Source organism: Chiloscyllium punctatum, chromosome 1, assembly GCF_047496795.1.
Source record: "Chiloscyllium punctatum isolate Juve2018m chromosome 1, sChiPun1.3, whole genome shotgun sequence".
Lineage (NCBI taxonomy): Eukaryota > Metazoa > Chordata > Chondrichthyes > Orectolobiformes > Hemiscylliidae > Chiloscyllium > Chiloscyllium punctatum.
Genome location: NC_092739.1, coordinates 34,411,849 through 34,432,900, shown reverse-complemented (window position 1 = coordinate 34,432,900; position 21,052 = coordinate 34,411,849). Strand labels below are relative to the sequence as shown.

The 21,052-nt window shown below is 39.7% G+C and overlaps 1 protein-coding gene across 2 annotated transcripts in view; it reads right to left on the bottom strand.

The window, feature by feature from the left end:
• pde5ab (phosphodiesterase 5A, cGMP-specific, b) overlaps nt 1–21,052 on the bottom strand; it is a 115,312-nt gene that overhangs the window by 18,819 nt on the left and 75,441 nt on the right. The window contains exons 11-17 of one of the 2 annotated variants that reach the window (XM_072589658.1): nt 20,632–20,691; nt 15,188–15,334; nt 12,247–12,372; nt 10,061–10,155; nt 7,129–7,216; nt 5,594–5,694; nt 1,595–1,672 (exon numbers count right to left, since the gene is read on the bottom strand). In XM_072589658.1, the coding sequence (XP_072445759.1) occupies nt 1,595–1,672; nt 5,594–5,694; nt 7,129–7,216; nt 10,061–10,155; nt 12,247–12,372; nt 15,188–15,334; nt 20,632–20,691 (695 nt within the window). The remainder of the gene's footprint in view (nt 1–1,594; nt 1,673–5,593; nt 5,695–7,128; nt 7,217–10,060; nt 10,156–12,246; nt 12,373–15,187; nt 15,335–20,631; nt 20,692–21,052) is intronic. The other variant, XM_072589753.1, reaches the window with a different exon arrangement.

Below are 21,052 nucleotides of genomic sequence, written 5' to 3'. Positions count from 1 at the left end.
CTGACCAAAGAAGGCACGCATGCCAAACGCCTTCTTCATCACCCGGTCTGCCTGCGACTCCACTTCCAAGGAACTATGCACTGCATCCCTAGATCTATTTGTTTGGCAACACTCCACAGGAATCTACCATTAAGTGTATAAGTCTTGCCCTGGCTTACCTTACCAAAATGCAACACCTTACATTTATCTAAATTAAAATCCATCTGCCACTCCTCGGCCCATTGGCCCATCCGATCAAAGTCCTATTGTACTCTGAGATAATCTACTTCACTGTCCACTACACCACCTATTTGCTATGAAATACTATGGGTACCATGGAGATGTTGTAAAGATGCTTTATAAATGTAAATTTAATTTTGATGAGCAAATTCAAAGTTACCATTAAAATGAAAGAGGAAATGTGGCATAAATAAGTACAAGATACGTGAAAAGTCTGACTATTAAAAAACAAAGGTAATGCCAAGTTCAAGACTCAATCTCAAAAATAAATGAACCACATCAGCTCAACTCACCAGCTTTGTGCCAAGTTAATCAAAGTAGCAATTTTTGGCATCCAGTCTGTTGATTCATATTCCCTGTGATTAGATTCACCATGCTCCTTAACTTCCCCCAATAAAAAATAGCACCTAATTGACTTACAATAATTCAATCAGTGAAGTATTAGTTTACTCTAGTATAAAGATTGATCGACAATATTCTGGCACAATAGAGATTCTTAAGAACTGGTGGGCATCGCAGTTTGGGTTGTAACATCACTCAAATGATGATACTTAAATTTGATTGGCTCCTTACTACTTACGAGCATAACATCTTAACTCTGGCTGGTCCAAGATTGGTATCATAGGCTGCCCTTACCTTACTTTCACAGGATCCCCTGAGGAAAGGTTAACCTGCTCAACTGGACTACAGACTGCTGACAACTATGGCTTTCCACATAAACCATAGTTAGTGATGAATAGTCCCCATTAGCAGCTATTCATTCTCCCAGGCTAACCATTACCCACTCCTTTATCTATCCAACTGTTCTCTCTCATCTCCACCTATTGTTTACTTCTTACATCCACCCCAACCTATCTTCTGCATAAAAAACAACTTTTTTTCCTAGCTACCTTCAGATCTATGGAAGGGTCATTGGACCCTAAACATTAACTCTCATTTCTCTCCACAGATGCTGCCAGACCTGCTAAGCTTTTCCAGCAATTTCCAATTTTTGTTTATGATGCACATTTTTTATGTTTCTCTTTTTTATTTGAGCATTTTTAGATTTCATTTTATGTTTCCTACGTAATTATCTTTGAAATTTTTTTCACCATAAAATTTCAACTTTAAATCTTTAGTTTAGCTTCATTCTTTTTTATGGTCTGCTGCCTATTATGGATCATCTAGCAAATGTATAAAAACTGAGCTTTCTTATGTTAAAAATTAGGTTTGCTGATGTGAGCACATAATTATTGCATGATGCTCTCAATTTCTCTCCTTTTTTATTTCATTGTTTCTATTAACTTCATTTTCCATTTGTTCAACACAGTTGAATAATTTCATGTAGGTTTAATGATGTGTGTAATAACAATGCCTGCATTAGATGGTTACTTACATTAAAAGTTCTTTGTGACTTCTAACTTCCCAGTCAAATTGATTGGTTTTCACTAGATCAAAAAATTCATCTCTCCTCCTAAAAAAAAGTTAATTTTAGTACCATGAGATTAACTTTAATAGTTACTCTTTTCCTTCCCCTCATGTTACCATCCATCAGAGTATGTTATTATTTAGTTCATCTACGCATTAATCTGGTGGAGCATACTGTTACCATTGGATGAACTCTATAAAAGGAGGATAATTCAATCTTGAGGAATACTATTAGAGTTGGGATTCAGCTTCTGCCAAAATGCATACTAAACCCAGATGTACATCTCCACCAACACCATCAGCTATTTGATTACCAGTGCTTTCTGACTTTGATATCAAGTGATGGTTGAGCTAGAATTTTCTTCAATTTAATAAATTCATCCATATTGTTAGGCCCCTTACCAAGGAGCTACTCTAATATAAGCCCTGTCTGAAACAGAAATCAAGGGACAAATACTTACTCCTTATCCTGAGTTTCTAGGACAGCGATGAGGAGGAATTTCTTCATTTGAGAGTGGTGAATCTTAGAAATGTCTTACCATAGCTGGCTTTGGGAACCTTACAGTCGATTGTGTTGAAGGAGGCAACTGACAGGTTTCTGCAGATTAATGATCTCAAAAGATATAGAGATAGTCTGGGAAAGTGACATTGAAATAACTAAGGAAAAGAATCAGGAGTAGGCCATTTGACCCCTCAAGCCTGCTCTGCCATACAATAGGATCATGGCAGATCCGTCATTCCTCACATTCACATTCCTGTGTTTTTCCCATACATCTTCTTTCCCCGAGTGATCAAGTATATATGTATCTATTTCAGCCTCAATTATACACAACAAATTTACCTAACAGCCCTCTGAGGCAAGTAGTTCCAAAGACCCTTAACATTCTGAGAGAACAAATTCTTCTTCACCCTATCTTACGTTCAAGACAATGTACTCTGATACTAGACTTTTCCATGAGGGGAAACATCAACAGTTGACCAGACATGGTTTAATTGTATGACAGAACATATATGATGGGTTGATTGGCCTACTCACGTCCTTATGTTCCTCTCCATCTCAGCCTCCTCTTGAAGTCCTCAAATTCACAGTTGATGCGCTCTCCCGATGCGGTCTCCTCTACATTGGGGAGACTGGAAGCCTCCTAGCAAAGTGCTTTAGGGAACATCTCCGGGACACCTGCACCAATCAACCACACTACCCCGTGGCCCAACATTTCAACTCCCCCTCCCACTCTGCCGAGGACATGGAGGTCCTGGGCCTCCTTCACCGCCGCTCCCTCACCACCCGACGTCTGGAGGAAGAACGCCTCATCTTCCACCTCGGAACACTTCAACCCCAGGGCATCAATGTGGACTTCAACAGTTTCCTCATTGCCCCTTCCCCTACCTCACCCCAGTTCCAAACTTCCTGCTCAGCACTGTCCCCATGACTTGTCCTATCTGCCTATCTTCCTTTCCACCTATCCAATCCACCCTCCTCTGACCTATCACCTCCATCCCCACCCCCATTCACCTATTGTACTCTGTGCTACTTTCTCCCCACCCCCACCCTCCTCTCATTTATCTCTCCACCCTGCAGGCATTCTGCCTCTATTCCTGATAAAGGGTTTTTGCCCTAAACATCAATTTTCCTGCTCTTCGGATGCTGCCTGAACTGCTGTGCTTTTCCAGCACCACTCTGATCCAGAATTCAACATCACAGTTGCCAATTTTCAGCAAATTCAATTCACTCCAATGTGACTTCAAGTATTGACTGAAAGCACTAGATACTGTGAAAGCTACGGGTCAGAAAACATTTCAGCAACAGTGCTGAAACTCCAGAACTAGCTATGTCATTGACAAAGCTGTTCATGTACAATTATAACACTGGCTCTGTCTCACAATGTAGAAAACTACCCAGGTGCTCTGTCAGTCAAGTCTTGATCATTAACAAAGTGATGGAACAAAAGACTGATAGTGACAAAAGCATTGCTTTATCAACAATAAACTATTCATAGTTTAAGTTCTGCCAGGGCCACTCAACTCCTGACTGTATTTCAGCCTTGGTCCAACCATGAACTGAATAGATGAACTCTTGAGGTGATGTGAGAGAGATTGCCTTTGACATTAAGTCAGCATTTATTGGATATGTCATCACAGAGCCTTAGCAAAACTGTCAATAGGAATCAGAGGGAAATCCTCCCCAGTGATTTCAGTTATACCTAGCACAATTGAAGATGGCTATCGATGTCAAAGGTTAATCATTTTAATCCCAGGATATCACCGCACGAATTCTACAGGGTAGTATACTAGGCCAAACCATCTTCATCAATGACCTTCCTCTTACGGCAGATGAAAAGTGTGATATTTAATTGCACAGTGTTCAGTCTCATTCACGAGTCCTCAGATACTGAAGCAGCCTGTGTGCACATGCAGCATAACCTGAACAACATTTGGGCATGGGCAGATAAGTGGTAAGTAAGATTTATGCCACACAAGTGCCAAGCAATGACCATCTAACATGAGAGAGAAGTGAACAACTGCCTTTGATATCCAACAGCATTACCACCTTTAAAACACCCATTATAAATATCCTGGGAGTTGCCATTGACAAGAATAACAAAAGGAACAACCATATCAACACTGTGGTTAGAAAAGCATGTCAGAGGCTAGGAAATTTGAGCAAGTATCTTACCTTCTGATTCACTAAAGCCTTCCCACTCTCCACAATGCATAAGTCGGGAGTAATGATATGACACCCTTCACTTATCTGGATGAGTTGCAATTCTAACAACATTCAAGAATGCTCGATTCACCCGACATCCAGCATCTTGAATAATAACTCCCTTCACCACTGCCATCCATGAGATGTGCTACAGCAACTCCCAAAGACTCTGACAATCCCTTTCAAACCTGCAAGTTGCCTGCAAGCCACACACCATCCTGACTTGGAACCATATGGCTGTTCCATCACTGTTGTTGGCTGAAAATCTGATAATTCATTTCCTAACAGTATTGGAGTCGCCCTTACCCAACAAGGACCACAGTGGTTCAAGAAGGCAGCACAGCACTACCTTATCAAGGGAAGGGGAAGTGGACAATGAATGCTGACCCAGCTACTAACACCCACATCTCATGAAAGAATACATTTTTAAAATGCTTTCAGCTATGCCCCCAAATATTTCTCAAACTGTTTTGCATTTATTTTAATCCCAGATAAAAGCCTTGTAACTAATGAAGCATGAAAGCATTGCAACTAGGTGATGTCCTTTGAGCGTGCTTTGCTGTTCAAAGTGATCATGAATGATCATTATCTCAACTCAATATTCTTGCTTGCTCCCCATAGACTTTGATGTCTTCAAATTTAAACGTTTATCTAACTCATTGCTACATTTAAGACCTGAGCACATGATTTATGCTGACAATCCACTACAATACTGATTGAATGCTATGTTGTCAGACATAAACATTAAATTGAAGGTGGCATTTTCCGGAATTGTGGCCATAATCTACCCTCAACAAACATTGTTCATAAGAGATTTACTGGTCATTCATCTCATTTTTTCTTTGGGCACCTTCCTTTCTGAAAATTATTGGTCTGTTTAATCGAATAACAAGCAATGATTACACTCCATAGCTGGATGTGAAGCATTTTGGGCTGTCATGAAGGTTTCTTAAACTACTATGTAAATACAAGTAGTTCTTTTAGAATACTAAGAAAACCAGAGTTTAATAAGTCGAGGTATTATTACCACGTAAAATAATAATGCATAAATTATCATTGTGAGGAAAACTGACAGCTTAATCTGAGTGGATTATCAGGCAGTATTGAATGTTATTACATTTGTCGATGGAAAACGTGAACCATTTCTCTGTTAAGTCTAACATGCAATTCAGCTCTGCAATTTAATTTCAGCACTTCATTTTTAAAGCATTAACATTGCAAGACTGAACTTCAAACGGACATATCTCTATCTTTAGTACTTACTTCATGTAGATTGCAAGGTCTGTGGCTAAAATGGCCTGTTCAATCATTTTCAGTGTCATTTTATACTCATCCAGAGAAAGGCCACTCAGAATTTGGTTTCCCTGAAGGAAAATTCATAATTTGCACACATTCAAGAAATGTTAACTTATTACATATTAATTCATATAGATTTTAATTATTATTAATGCTTTTCATGCTTGATTTGGTTAGGAGTTGTGATTCAAGTTAACATCTCTGACACAGCAATTATTGTTAATAACAAAAATAATGATAATAATGAGTTTTAAACTTTGGAGACGGATTAAACCCTGGAGAAAGTGAGGCCTGCAGATGCCGGAGATCAGAGTTGAGAGTGTGGTGCTGGAAAAGCACAGCAGGTCAGGCAGCATCCGAGGAGTAAGAGAATTGACATTTTGGGCAAGAGCTCTTCACTAGGAATGAGGAAGGACTCTTGCTCGAAAAGTCGACTCTCCTGCTCCTCAGATGCTGCCTGACCTGCTGTGCTTTTCCAGCACCACACTCTTGACACTGAATAAACCCTGACTACCTGTATATCAATGATCAGTTGTCATCAGCCATGTGATAATAACATATACTCATGAAATGTAAACGACACATCATAAATATCACATTTATCACATATAGATTAATAGGAGCCCAAAATTTGTTATGCTGGATTGTTAACTATTTTGTGACTTTTGAACACCAGGGAACCAAGTTTTTTTTTGTCAATCTACAACCATCAGAATGGTGCATTCTTAACAGTGCTCAAATGTTATCCTGGGATGATAAACACATCTGGATTGTCAGATTTGCTGAGATCTATAAAGTGTATATTGCGAGGCCAACCGTAAAATAAAAGTGACCGCGGTAATCTTGTTATCTGTGGCAGGTATTAATTAAGATCGGAGCAAGAATAGTATTTCTGCTTTAATTTAAAAATTAAAATGTCTTTACATGTTCTAGGTTTTCTCCTAGAGCAAGTAAAGTTATAATATTGATGGTGATTTAAAGTGTTTTAGGTTTTCAAAGTAATTTGTTAATGAGCAATGCAATTAACATAATTATTTCTCTGTACTGTATCATACAAGTTGTACTCCTAAAGCTTTTTATTACTCTGCATTCTTTTTTTAACATTCTGACATCTGTAATTGCAAAAATATTGTTTGGTAAGGTTCCCTCACCCAAGTTCACGATGCAATCTAACACAATTTCCATACTTACAATTTTTTTCATTGTAAAGAATAAAACCATCTTTAATGAACGATTAGACCGGTCAAGTAAATGTATTACTGACTAAAACTGTTTTAGACTATTTTATATCCAGCGCTAAAAACTTCCTACACATAGCAATCGGTTTGTGAAATGAATGCCTTTCCATCTTCCAAAGAAATAAAGTGCAGAAACTCACCAAAAGCATAGCAATAACAACAGAATGTCGACAAATTCTTAAAATAAATCTATGGCTCTTGCACTTTTTGAGTATCAACATTATTAATTAAGATAAAGCATTAAAAAGTAGTCAGCCCACTTACAGGAGAGTTGAGTATCATGACACATTGATCAAAGTGATGATGTTCCATCATGGAGTGACAGTAAAGCTGAGCAAGGGGGTGCTCACTCCTACACAACAGTAATCAAACAGAAGAGTCTTTTATATCAATACTTACACTTTTTTTTTACTAACAGCAATCACTACAAGCAGTATGTGTTAAATTGGCTGCTTGTGTAAATATGTTTCACAGTTGAAGCAAAACGTACTGCTGCACATCGTGTAGGAAGGCCAGCAAGGAATGATTTGGTCCCTAGTTATCACATACAGCATCGCTGAGCAGTGGAGGGAAAACAATTAAACTGCCTGATGGAACTCAGAGCTATTGAATTAAGCATTGTCATAGACTAACATCTAGAAGACTGCAAGATAAACATTGCATTACGTACACTTACATTGCAAATATCCAAGCTCAGTGGAGCATTTGTACCTTTTAATTATGGAAGTTGTAGGTTCAGTTTCCACCACACAGAGGCCAAGCTGAATTTTCAGTCCAATAATGAGCAATAGCTTAACTAATGAAGATCCTGCCATTCCCATAAGATGCTAAGCTAAGATCTTGTCTGTCCTCTGAGGTGGACATGAACATTCTTGACACTAGAGTTCACAAGGTGCCCTAACAATATATATCTTTAATTAACAGCTAATACAGATTGTCCATTTATTTATATTATAGTTTTTTGGGATCTTATTGTGTGGAAATCAATTACTGTGTTTTATATATAACATTAATACTTCAGAAATACTTCATTGGTTGTAAAATAGTTAGTATATTCCAAGGCCATGAAAGGTATGATACAAACCTAACTCTCAGATTCCCAGATGTGATATACATGTTTTACACAGAGGTGTGATACGAATAGTGACCTTCTTGGTAAACTCAGTAAGTGACCAGAAGACATAGGATCAGAATTAGGCCATTTGGCCTACAGAGTCTACTCTGCCATTCAATCATAGCTGAAATGTTTCTCATACCCATTCACCTGCCTTCTCCCTGTAACTCTTGATCCCCTGACTACTCAAGAACCTATCTATCTGTCTTATATACACTCAATGACTTGGCTTCTACAGCCTTCTGTGATGATGAGTTCCACAGAATAACTACTCTCTGGCTGAAGAAATTCCTCCTCATCTCAGTTCTAAAGGATCATCCCTTCACTGCGAGGTTGTGCCTTCAGATTATAGTCTCTCCTCCTTGTGTAAACATCTCCATACATTATATTTGTGTGTACAATCTATAATACAAGCTCTACAAGTTAATAAAATAGATAAATGTTGATAAATAGATTCTTAGAGTACAGCATGAAAACAGATCCTTTGGTCCAAATCATCCATGCCAACCAGATATCCTAAATTCATCTAGTCCTATTTGCCAACATTTGACCCTTATCTTTCTAACCCCTTCCTATACATATACCCAACCAGATGCCTTTTAAATGTTGTAATTGTACCAGCTTCTACCACTTTCTCTGGCAGCCCATTCCATACACGTACCACCATCTGTGAAAAAGTTGCCCTTTAAGTGTCTTTTAAATCTTTCCCCTCTTACTTTAAATCTATGCACTCTAGATTTGGACTCCCCATCCTGGGGGAAAGTCCTTGGCTATTCACCTTCACCATAACACCCTAACATTTTATAAACTTCTATAAGGTCACCCCTCAGCCTCTGATGCTTCAGGGAAAATAGCCCCAGCCTATTCAGCCTCTCCCTATAGCTCAAACCTTCCAACTCTGGCAACATCCTTTTAAATCTTTTCTGAATCTTTTCAAGTTTCACACCATCCTCATATCATCATACGTTACTTTCCAGTGACCAATTGGCATTATCTCTTGCAAACTGCACAGCAATTCAACCTTTTACATGGAGGTCACAACAAACCGGATGGAGTTCACTGACCATTAAAGTTCACCATAGTGTCCAACACGTAACAAGTCAGTCGAAAAATAAAACATGTAGAGCAATGATTTTTCATTTTTAAAAAGGTCTCTAACATAGCAAAACAAACCATGTGCTTTACTATTCTTTTGATCAAATAACTCACCTCCAAGCTCCCCAAAGACTGTCCATCCATCACCTGCAAGGCACAAGGCAGGAGTCTGATAGAATACTCCTCATTTGCCTGAATGTGCTGCTTCTACAACACTCAAAAAGCTTGATACCTTCCAGAATAAAGTAGACTATTTGACTGGCACCACATCCACGAACTTTCACTGCATCCACCAGTGACACTCAATAGCAGCACTGTGAACCATCTAAAAGACAGCACTTTCAAACCCATGGTCATTAGCCTCTAGCGGACATGGGTAGTAGATGCATCGGAGCACCACCATGGGAGAAAATTCCTCTCCGAGCCATTAAGCATCCTGACTTGGAAACATATCACCGTTCCTTTAACGTTGCTGCGTCAAAATCCAGGATCTCTCTCCTGATGGCATTGTGGGTACACTTAAACCAAATACGGACCAAATAGTGGTTCAAGACAACAGCTCACCAGACATACTCATGAGGACTGGGCAATAAATACTGGTCCAGCCTGAGATGCCTACATCCCATGAATAAATGAAAAAAAGTGTAAAGCACACAAAACGATATCAGCACAGGTAGCCAAAAGATCCATCAAAAAGAATGGGAGCATTTTAGAAGAGGTAAAGAGATTGGGTGATTTCAGGTGACAAATTGCAGAGCTTAGGGTCGAGACAACTGAGGGCACAATAACTAATTAAACCTGGAGATGCTTAATAGGCCAGAAGGTCTCAGCGTTTTACCGTGTTGTCAGAAGTTACACAGATGGCACGGTCATGAATCTATTTGTAAACCACTGAGAGAAAGTGCATTCAAGTACCAAGACAACAGTACAATGATAACAAGAACATCTAACAACATATCATACCCAAAGTATGTACAAGTCTCTTACCTCTTTATGAAAGCATTATTCACCCCTCTGTGGTCTAGATCATGGCTCAGGGTTGCTATAATAAGAGCTAAAATCTCCAGGTCTGTTAACTTGTTCTGTATCAACACATGAAAACAATGGAAATATAAAATTTTCAATACTCAGAGTACTTAACATTTGTAAGGTCAGATAGAATCTGAACAAGTGGAAGGTGAGGTAACAAAAAGAACCTACAGCATTGTGTTTTTTTTAATCTCGCCAGGAGTTAGGATCTCAAATGTACTGCCTTGGAATGCAATGGAGGTAGATTATGGATTTCAAAATGGAATTAGATAAGCCTTTCAGGGAAAAAAGAAATTGCAGAGGTCAGAAGAAAGGGTATTGAAAGTGGATCAAATAAATTGATCTTGGTATGGAGCGTCAGAAGCTGAGGGGTGACCTTATAGAGGTTTATAAAATTATGAGGGGCATGGATAGGATGAATAGACAAGGTCTTTTCCATGGCTCTGGGGAGTCCAGAACTAGAGGGCATAGGTTTAGGGTGAGAGAGGAAAGATATAAAAGAGACCTAAGGGGCAACTTTTTCACACAGTGGGTGGTACGTGTATGGAATGAGCTGCCAGAGGAAGTGGTGGAGGCTGGAACAATTGCGGCATTTACAATCATAGACTTGTATAGCATGGAAACAGACCCTTCGATCTGAATGAATATATGAATAGAAAGTGTCTAGAGGGATATGGGCCATGTGCTGGCGAATGGGACTAGGTTAATTTAGGATATCTGGTCAGCATGGACGAGTTGGACCGAAGGGTCTGTTTCCATGCTGTATATCTCTATGACTCTATGGCTGGTAGACAGGAAACAAACAGCAGGAGTAAACAAGTATTTTTTTCCCAAATGTCAAACAGTAACTCAGGTGGGATTGCAGGAGTCAGTGTTTGGATCCCAGATATTCATACTACATAAGAATGATTTAGATGAAGGAACGAAGTGTAATATCTTTAAGTTTGCAGATGATACAAAACTAGATGGGAGGGTGAACCATGAAGAGGATGAGGAGATCCTTCATGTGATTTGGACAAGCTGAGTAAATGAGCAAATGCACTTCAATTGAAGTATCATGTGGTTAAATGTAAGGTTATCCACTTCAGTAGAAAAACAGGAAGGCAGACTATTATTTGAATGGCGATAGATTGGGAAAGAGGAAGGTGCAACAAGACTTGGGTATCCTTGTACACCAGTCACTGAAAGTAAACATGCAGGTGGCAGCAGATGGTGAAGGTGGCAAAGAGTGTGGCCTTCACAGTGCGAGGGTTCGAGTACAGAGCAGGCAAGTCTTGCTGGAATTGTACTGGCCTTTGCTGAGATTACACCTGGAGTATTCTATGTAGTTTTGGTGTCCTTATCTGAGGAAGAATGTTCTAGCTATGGAGGGAGTGTAACAAAGGTTTACTAGACTGTTTCCTGGGATGCCAGGACTGATGTGATTGGTGACGACTATGCTCACTGGAGTTTAGAAGAATTGGGGTGATCTAACAGAAACTTAAAAAATTCTAACTGGGTTAGACAGGAAGCAAGTTCCCAATGACCAGGGAGTCCAGAACCAGGGGTCACAGTCTAAGGATACTGAATAGGCCATTTAGGACTGAGACGAAGACTTTTTTTTAAACTGGAGAATTGTGAACCTGTAGAATTCTCCCCCACTGAAAGCAATTGAGGCTGAAAGATTGACACTTTCCAAGAAGTTGTTTGATGGAGTTCTGAGACCTAAAATGATGAAAGGGTTTTGAGAGTATATGGGAACAGGGTGCTGAGTTGGAGGATCAGTCATAACCGTATTGAATGGTGGAGGGAGCTTAATAACTAAATGGCCTACTCCTTTTTTCTATGTTTCGGTAATTTATATCCCTGACTGAGATGTACAGTACATCTACTTGATGGATACAGATAAAAAGGCAAATCAAACATGTTTATTTAAATTAGTATTAGTTCAGGTTTTTAACAATTTTATGGAAAATCTAATATTAAGTTATTCAGGCCTTACAAATTGGAAGTGACCACCGAATGGTAGGCAGGAAACAAAGAGTAGGATTAAAGGAGACCCTGTTAGATTAGCAATATTGTAGCTATTGTAGGAAACGTGGGGCATCTAAATAATAATCAACATAAATGAAGAACATCTCAAAGTAAAACGAGCAATGACAAACCTGAATCCTTCCAGATTTCAGCACAGCAAACATGCATTGAGCAGTATTAAATGCATGTCTCCAATTGTGATATACTACATGTCTTCGATAATTCTTTTTAACGCTTAAAATCCAGCGGCAAAGAACCTGGAATGGAAAAGGATCAATCAGTTATGCAATTATCCATACCCATCTTGGATCCACTCAGGCTGACACTGGAAACGTTCCTCCTTATCCATTTTTACTTTGTTAGCTTACAGGTAGCTGCTATGGCAGAGAGGTTGTTAAAATATAACATTTTAAAAATGTTAAATTCCTCTTTGAGCCATTTTGGCAATATCAGGCATACTGACAGCATGAACTGGAAGTATGCAGAATAGGCCAGATTTTGATGTCTATTGTCTTGCTGCTTTTAAGGTTACATTTGTTAATGAGCCAAGGACCAAGATGACATTGCATGACAAGCAGCCATGAGCAATCCAGGCAGTAGCTTGCTAGACTGAGGACATGAATATAAATTGCTCTCTAACTGTAAGATATTGTTAAATATTCCTGTTTGAGATTTTCAAATAAGTTGAACCAAAGCTATTTACCAATCCAATATGGGAGTGCTAATTCTGTGTTAGGGAACACAATACAGGAGTACAACATGGTGATCAGCAATAATGTTTCATAGAAATGAAAGCATGGATGCAGTGCCTTAGTGATTTTACTAATCTGTTGGAGAGCGGATTACTGGACGGCTGTGACATCTAGCCAGCTCCTTTGAGCATTTACACCCACAGCCAAATGAACAGCTGCCTGGTAAAATGGTAAAGATTCCTTCAAGATTTATTTTTTTTTAAAATGCAAAGTGAAATATACTTCAAATGTTCTTAACCAGAGCCAGAACATTTCTTGCATTACCAAATTTTTTTTATTCAATAAAAATAGAACTCAATTATTTTCAAATTGATTAGTATAGAGTCATAGAGATGTGCAGCATGGAAACAGACCCTTCAGTCCAACTCGTCGACCAGATATCCCAACCCAATCTAGTCCCACCTGCCAGCACCCGGCCCATATCCCTCCAAACCCTTCCTATTCATACATCCATCCAAATGCCTTTTAAATGTTGCAATTGTACCAGCCTCCACCATTTCCTCTAGCAGCTCATTCCATACACGTGCCACGCTCTGTGTGAAAAAGTTGTCCCTTAGGTCTCTTTTATATCTTTCCCCTCTCACCCTAAACCTATGCCCTTTAGTTCTGGACTCCCCCACCCCAGGGAAAAGACTATGTCTATTTATCCTGTCCATGCCCCTCATGATTTTGAAAACATCTGTAAGGTCACCCCTCCAAGGAAAACAGCCCCAGCCTGTTCAGCCACTCCCTGTAGCTCAAATCCTCCAACCCTGTCAACATCCTTGTAAATTGTTTCTGAACACTTTCAAATTTCACAATATCTTTCCGATAGCAAGGAGACCAGAATTGCACACAAAATTTCCAATAGTAGCCTAATCAATGTCCTATACAGCCGCAACATAACCTCCCAACTCCTGTACTTAATACTCTGATCAGGTCCTGGGGATTTATCCACCTTTGTGCGTTTCAAGACATCCAGCACTTCTCTGTAATCTGGACATTTTTCAAGATGTCACCATCTATTTCCCTACAGTCTATATCTTCCATGTCCTTTTCTACAGTAAATACTGATGCAAAATACTCATTTAGTATCTCCCCCATTTTCTGTGGCTCCACACAAAGGCCACCTTGCTGATCTTTGAGGGGCCCTATTCTCTCCCTTGTTACCCTTTTGTCCTTATTGTATTTGTAAAAACCCTTTGGATTCTCCTTAATTCTATTTGCCAAAGCTATCTCATGTCCCCTTTTTACCCTCCTGGTTTCCCTCTTAAGTATACTCCTATTGCTTTTGTACTCTTCTAAGGATTCACTCCATCTATCCTGTCTATACTTGACATATGCTTCCTTCTTTTTCTTAACCAAACCCTCAATTTCTTTAGTCATCCAACATTCCCTACACCTACCAGCCTTTCACCCTAACAGGAATATACTTTCTCTGGATTCTTGTTATCTCATTTCTGAAGGCTTCCCATTTTCCATCCCCCCAATCAGCTTTTGAAAGTTCTTGCCTAACACCATCAAGATTGACCTTTCTCCAATTTAGAACTTCAACTTTTAGATCTGGTCTATCCTTTTCCATCACTATTTTAAATCTCATAGAATTATGGTCACTGGACCCAAAGTGTTCCCCACTGACACCTCAGTCACCTGCCCTGCCTTATTTAGATTAGATTAGATTCCCTACAGTGTGGAAACAGGCCCTTCAGCCCAACAAGTCAACACTGACCCTCTGAAGAGCAACCCACCCAGACCTATTCCCCTACATTTACCCCTGACTAATGCACCTAACACTACAAGCAATTTAGCATGGCTAATTCACCTAACCTGCACATCTTTGGACTATGGGAGGAAACTGGAGCACCCGGAGGAAACCCACACAGACATTGGGAGAATGTGCAAACTCCACACTGACAGTTGCCTGAGGCGGGAATTGAACCCGGATCCCTGGCGCTGTGAGGCAGCAGTGCTAACCATTGAGCCACCATACTGCCCCAGAGTCCTAAGAGTAGATCAAGTTTTGCACCTTCTCTATTAGATACATCCACGTACTGAATCAGAAAGTTTTCTTTTACACACTTAACAAAAATCCTCTCCATCTAAACCTATAACACTATGGCAGTCCCAGTCTATGTTTGGAAAGTTAGAATCCCCTACCATAACCACCCTATTATTCTTACAGATAGCTGAGATCTCATTACAAATTTCCTTGTATAATTTTCACTTACCAGATAAAAATATTGAAGCATAAGTCGGCTTTCATAAAGGTTACTCAGGTGTAGTTTAAGTTTATAGGATTAATAACTTGCGATTGTTATAGATTCCACAAACCCCACTTTACCTCATATTTCATCTGGAAATTCTGTAAAAAATTCAGATCTATGAACATTCGGATGGCAGCCAGCGTTGTTTCGACTTCAGTCAAGTCAAAATCACTGAAGCTAAAATCTAGCAGCTTCAGTGAATGAGCAGAAGGGACAGCCATGGCCTGAAAAATAGTGAATATGATAAAACATGTTTATGGTTACTATTTAAAAATTTACTGGATTTTTTTCCACTTCATTGGTCATTTCTAATTTTTAAGTAATGATTGAACGAAGGCAGGTTACCCGGTGACACATGTTGTATTTGAGACACATTAAAGTGGAGGTGAGCAATTTTAGTTTGTCAAGCAGATGCAGAGAGTAGATCACAACAGCAGGAATTAGAAACCTGTACTCAGCCTCTCCCCAACATGCCCGCATCAGTTTAAATGGAGACAAGTTTAGACATACAAATCTAAATCCTTCTAGAGAGCTGGGTTGCTAATTCTAATATTTAAATGAGCCACATTTAAAGTCATTTTCATGCACTTATTGGATTTAACGGCTTCAGTCTGCCACAGTAACAGGGGTGAGATCGATGTCAGAAATCCGAAAATTAATTTCAGCTCAGTGTTCACTGTTGCTTTGTTAGTCTACTCTTAGAAAAAGACTTGGTAACAGTAGCTGTTGTGAGGAACTTAATTCTATACCTTGGAGGTCTTGACATGGAAAACATCAGGTTGGTTGATGCCACAGCTACTTTAAGATTAGATTCGAAGTCAGACCATCAGCATCTACAGAAACAAAACCCACTCTCTTGGCAGCTGAGAGTAGATAATGGTCTTGGTAGCAGCAGAGGCACTGAGACAACTGGAGACACTATCCATGTAACCAAACTCACAGACAGAAAAACATAAAATAGTGGAAAAGCTCATCGGGTCTGGCAGCGTTTATGGACAAAGAATATTCCAGGCAAGTTTGAGTTGGATTATCTGGGAGATGTCATGAGACTTCCTATTATGCCAAGTTAAATCTTGACCTATTAATAGGAAGTACTCTTAAGGGGTGGCTGATATCCAACAAAGGATACCATCTCTAAATACAGTGATGTCACACTCAGGAATTTCATCAATAAATGTAAAATATACGTAAACCACAAGGGTCATTGTATACATGGTCATGATGCACTGGGATGCACTCCTCAATACTCATGAGTGCAGTCTCTAATTGGGTGCTGTATTCTGTACAATGGAATGTCGCTGTGAGGACTATAAGTGGAGGAAGAAGGTACTCTCCACGTAGCTGGTGATCCAACTGGAAAGAAAGAGAAGCATGAAGAGGAAAATGAAGATGTGACCTCAGCACCACATCAGTTAACCACATTGTTGCTTGGATGCCCCGGGTATTGTAATAGCTTTAAGGATCAGCTAGTCACTTCCTCTGAATGAAAGTAACTGTCATACCCCTCTCCCTGTCCACTTCCCTATGATGCAAAGCAGTCCTGCAACAAACTGTCCGTTCATTACACAGCCAGAAACTGAGCTCTCTGAATTTATTTCTTCATATTTTTCAACAAGCAGCTGAAAGACAAGTTGACATCAAGCAGATAATGTAGGGTTTGCACTCAGTAATTTTAGGTGGTTCGAATCACCCCCACATCCCTGGTTGTAGACGCGGGACTTACTCTGGGACTGTGAAGTGAAGAAGACAGTAGACAGGTGTTTCAGGGAAAAAGAATCTCTGTGTTCTTGACAATACAAAGAAATGGTAAGTGTAGTATAAAAGATACAGGTAAATGCAGGGAAATTGACACAATTGACTAAACAGAGGAAAGTAACACTATTAAATACACTACTAGCCAGATCAAACACTATTAGAACCTAAAAACAACTGTTTTAATGACAGATACTTGAATCAGAATTCCTACCTTGGAGTCCCTATGCACTGTCACCACCTGCCTTCTCCTCCCTGCTAGCTAGGTCAGAACCTTGGGGTCTCAAGAGTTTCAGCTCATCACTGAGGAAAACGTGATTTTGAAGCACAGCTGGCTGATCCTGCTTGCCATATTTAGATTGAGTCTGCTGATGCGGTAAGGTGCGTAGTGGATCTATCCGGTGAGTACTTGACTTTCCTTATGTTTTGCAAGCCTGGTTTTCACCACAGGATGTGTCTGAGGCTTTGCGATACCGGTCAGGTCAGTGGTTTTCAGAGTTGGCCAGTTCTTGGGTCTGCTGGTCATGGTCGGTTGCTGTTGGTTCCCCTGGCTCAGAACAGGCCTGTGTCAGTATCTCTTGGAATTGCTGTGGCGATCCCCCTTTTGGAGGTAGCTCTTGGAAATAACCACTGGAATAAGTTGTTGGAACTCTTCTTCTGAAGATAGCGCTTTGAAAAGCTTTCTCGGGTGAGATTGTGGCCTGCAATTATACTAATTGTGGCACCCTTATCTTCGTGCCAAATCTATGTTTTCAATTGAGTTACTGATGTTCCTTTTGAAGTCAACTGGTTTCCCGATTGTTAAGAGTGCGTGAATATATTTTGATTCAACTTGAATGACCAATACCTCTGTGAATAGATTTTGATCAAAGTTGAATGTTCAGTATATCTGTAGGCCCCATACTGTCTGTGCTGGGTAGCCTGAAGTGTAAAAGTTAATTTCAGTATCGAAAGTTAGGTTTGATTGATTGTTCTCTTAGAAATTCCAGGCTTAACAACAGTTCCAGAGAGAAATCATTCTGGTGCTGTTTTGCATTTGGAGCCTGAGCCCAGGATTTTGTCCAGTATTTTGGATATTGGAAAATTCCAGGGTCTTCTCCAATATTTTAGATGATGAGAGTTATTGCTCAATCTTACAGCAAGAATAAGTGTTATGAGGATGTGATCCAAATTAATGCAATCTGGTTAATTTGAAGAAAAAGGGAAATTTAACAACACTTTCCTAAACATTAATGTGATCAATTAGAAAGCTTTACTCCTCCTTTTCCATACCCCTGGTATGATAAACAGTTCCTCATCGTTAGATACCAATTAATGCAGAATCAAGTTCCATCAACGAGATGAAGTTGGAAATGTTTCGGAAATATTTTAAGTCCATACCTGTCATGACTGATGTCATGCAAACTCTGGATGTCACCATATCCTTCATCTTAAATAGATTGGCAGATACCTTGGCTTTGCAGTGCCATATTCATCTGTACCTTAAATTTCTCCAGCACAATGGTAAAGATCAACTCCAACTGAGCCATGAAAAAAATGATGGTGAATTGAGCACCAATGACAGAATGTTTACAGTGTAAAATGAGACAGTTTGGCCCATAGTGCCTGTACCAGTTTTCCAAAGAAGCACCTTACCTAATGATGTCTGTAAGGATTCCCTTCTGACCCGCAGTCAACCTCTCAGTCTGTAGCTCATATATTACTTCACTTCCTGAATGCTGAACCTGATACAACATGGGCCAGGTTAAGTAGTTTTTTGGTGCTTTCATGAGCTCCAAAACCTAGAGAACTTCAGACATTGTAGCAGACAGAGCTGGGCTCTGAGCAGTCTGCATCATCTCCCCACTGAAGCCATAAAGGTTATACTATATAGGAATAATAGGAAAAGGAGAGTAAGGCTTTGTAGTTGTCCTTTTCTTCCACCTCTACAGGTATGTCTGAGGATAAGAGTGTTTTCTGTATGAATTTCTATTGCTTATTTCCCTCACAAAAAAAAGTTCTTTTTCATTGTGTCCATTGTCATGTGCTGGATGGTAAGTAGCCTTTTAATTTGTTTGATGTGAAGACATGAATTGATACGGGTCCGACTGAGGATGTTCAAGTGTGCTTCGTGATTGCAGGACTACTTTATGTCAATAGCATTGGGCAGTGAAAGGAATGATGGGAAGAAGAGGGGCCGTTGTATTTCCTGGATTCATTCATTCACTGAAGCAATCTAAATAAAGCTTTCAATCATTAGAATACCCCCGGCAGTAATGCAAGCAACTGAGATTGCATTGCCTTTAGCACTTGCTTCTTCCTCTTCTTTCACATCTTACTTCTCTCTCTCTATGCATTTTCCAATATTGTTCTGAACTCCTGGCTTCTTTCAGTCATAAGTTCAAGTTTCACTGTGCTGTGCAGAGCATAGCAAATCACAAGCAATCTGGAGATTCTAACTGGTATATATTGATAGTAAATCCGGATCTGACCAGAAATCTGAAAGCCACTTTCAGCATGTTTCAAACCACATATTTAATGTGATATGATATTTATTGCAACAATTATATATCAGCTTTCTCATGAGCCATGTTCAAAGGGAGTATTCCTTGATGCTTAGCAGCCATCCCTTTGGATCTATATCTGGGCCCAAAGACATCTTGGAACTTAGATTGCTGCAAGATGAAAGAACCATGACAGTTGCCTGAGAATCTTTCAACATAAATATCATTTTATTGTTGCACACCAACATCACATTTATAGATGTGAGAGCTTTGCATTTGATTGTTAGTTCTGGGGGGAGTTGTTGCTGCTTGTGCAGAGTCAAGCTTGTGCAGCTGTGGGAACCAGCTTCAGCCAAAATGCCCACTCGGACTATCATTGCCGTGAGAGTAGTTCACAAATTGCTGACTCTGACAAGCAACCCAACTATCATCAGCTTTATGCATTGTGGATCTTTGATGAGCAGACACTGCATATGACTGCAACAGAGGCCTGGAGAGGTCCAAAGGCAAAACATTTGAAGATTGCAGTGACTTTGATTGGTAACGAAAGACCACAGTCTAACATGGCATCCTGAACCTCTTCTGACACTGATATTCAGACTCATCGAGAAAGCTCAGCTGTTGCTATGGAGCCTGTGTTGAGCTAGTGCCTCCAACAAGTCATATCTCTCTGTTGATCCCTTATCTGGTACTGCCCTTACTCGGGTCTAGCTATAGGCCTGTGACCACTGGGCTACTGCTGCTGCTGTTGTTACTGGCCATACTGTTTGACAGTTGAAGGCCAATCTAATTTGCAAAAGGACTAAAAGATCAAACCTCCAATATCTTCAACAAAATTTTGAAGTGTGGAAAGCAATTTCTCAGCAAATGTACTATGAAGAACCCATTTCCTACCTAGAGCTAAGGAAGCAGCTTTGAGTGCTGAATATTGATTATCAAACTTCCTTTGACGTTAGTTCAACCTTCTCAAATGTTACCATATACTCACTCACTTTTACTGAAATCTACAAACACACCAATAGCATCCAGCTCTATCTTAGCAGCTCATGCTTTAACTCTTCTACCGTCTTTGCATCATGTTAGATAAGGAGCAATTTTATCCAGTTAGACATTGGAGAGACAGAAGCTATCACCTTTGGCAAATTCTGTAACAGTGCCATGATGCCATCTCCTTGCTCTGACATTGCAAGTTACTAGATGTGTGTGGGCACACATTGTAATGATTAAAATTGAAAGCTTGAACAACATAAATTATGAGCAAAATATGAAATGGAAAGTTTTTTTACCGCTGTTACCTGAAGCGCCTCAGTTTCATTTTCAGTGGCAGATGCATGATATGAAAGGACCTGAAAAAACATCAAAAGACATTTGGAACAATTTTCAATTTCCTGGATACAGCAGTGTTACTTATTGCTTGAAAGTTACTCTTGTTCTTATGAGGTTCACACCTCCAGAAACGGCGCTAAACTGACAGATTCCCTACATGACATTTGAAGAAAAAAAAAGTGCCTGCAATAGCTGTCACAATACCAAAGCTTGGATCTTCAATTTAACAACAACAGATAGCTTAGAAATATTTTTCTACAATATACAATTATAAAATGACACCAAAGAGGAAATCCATACCTGTCTGCGCCATTATTTAAAAAGTTTTACTGTGGGCTACATATCTGGACTAAGCACACTAGAATCCTCTGAGGACCATAT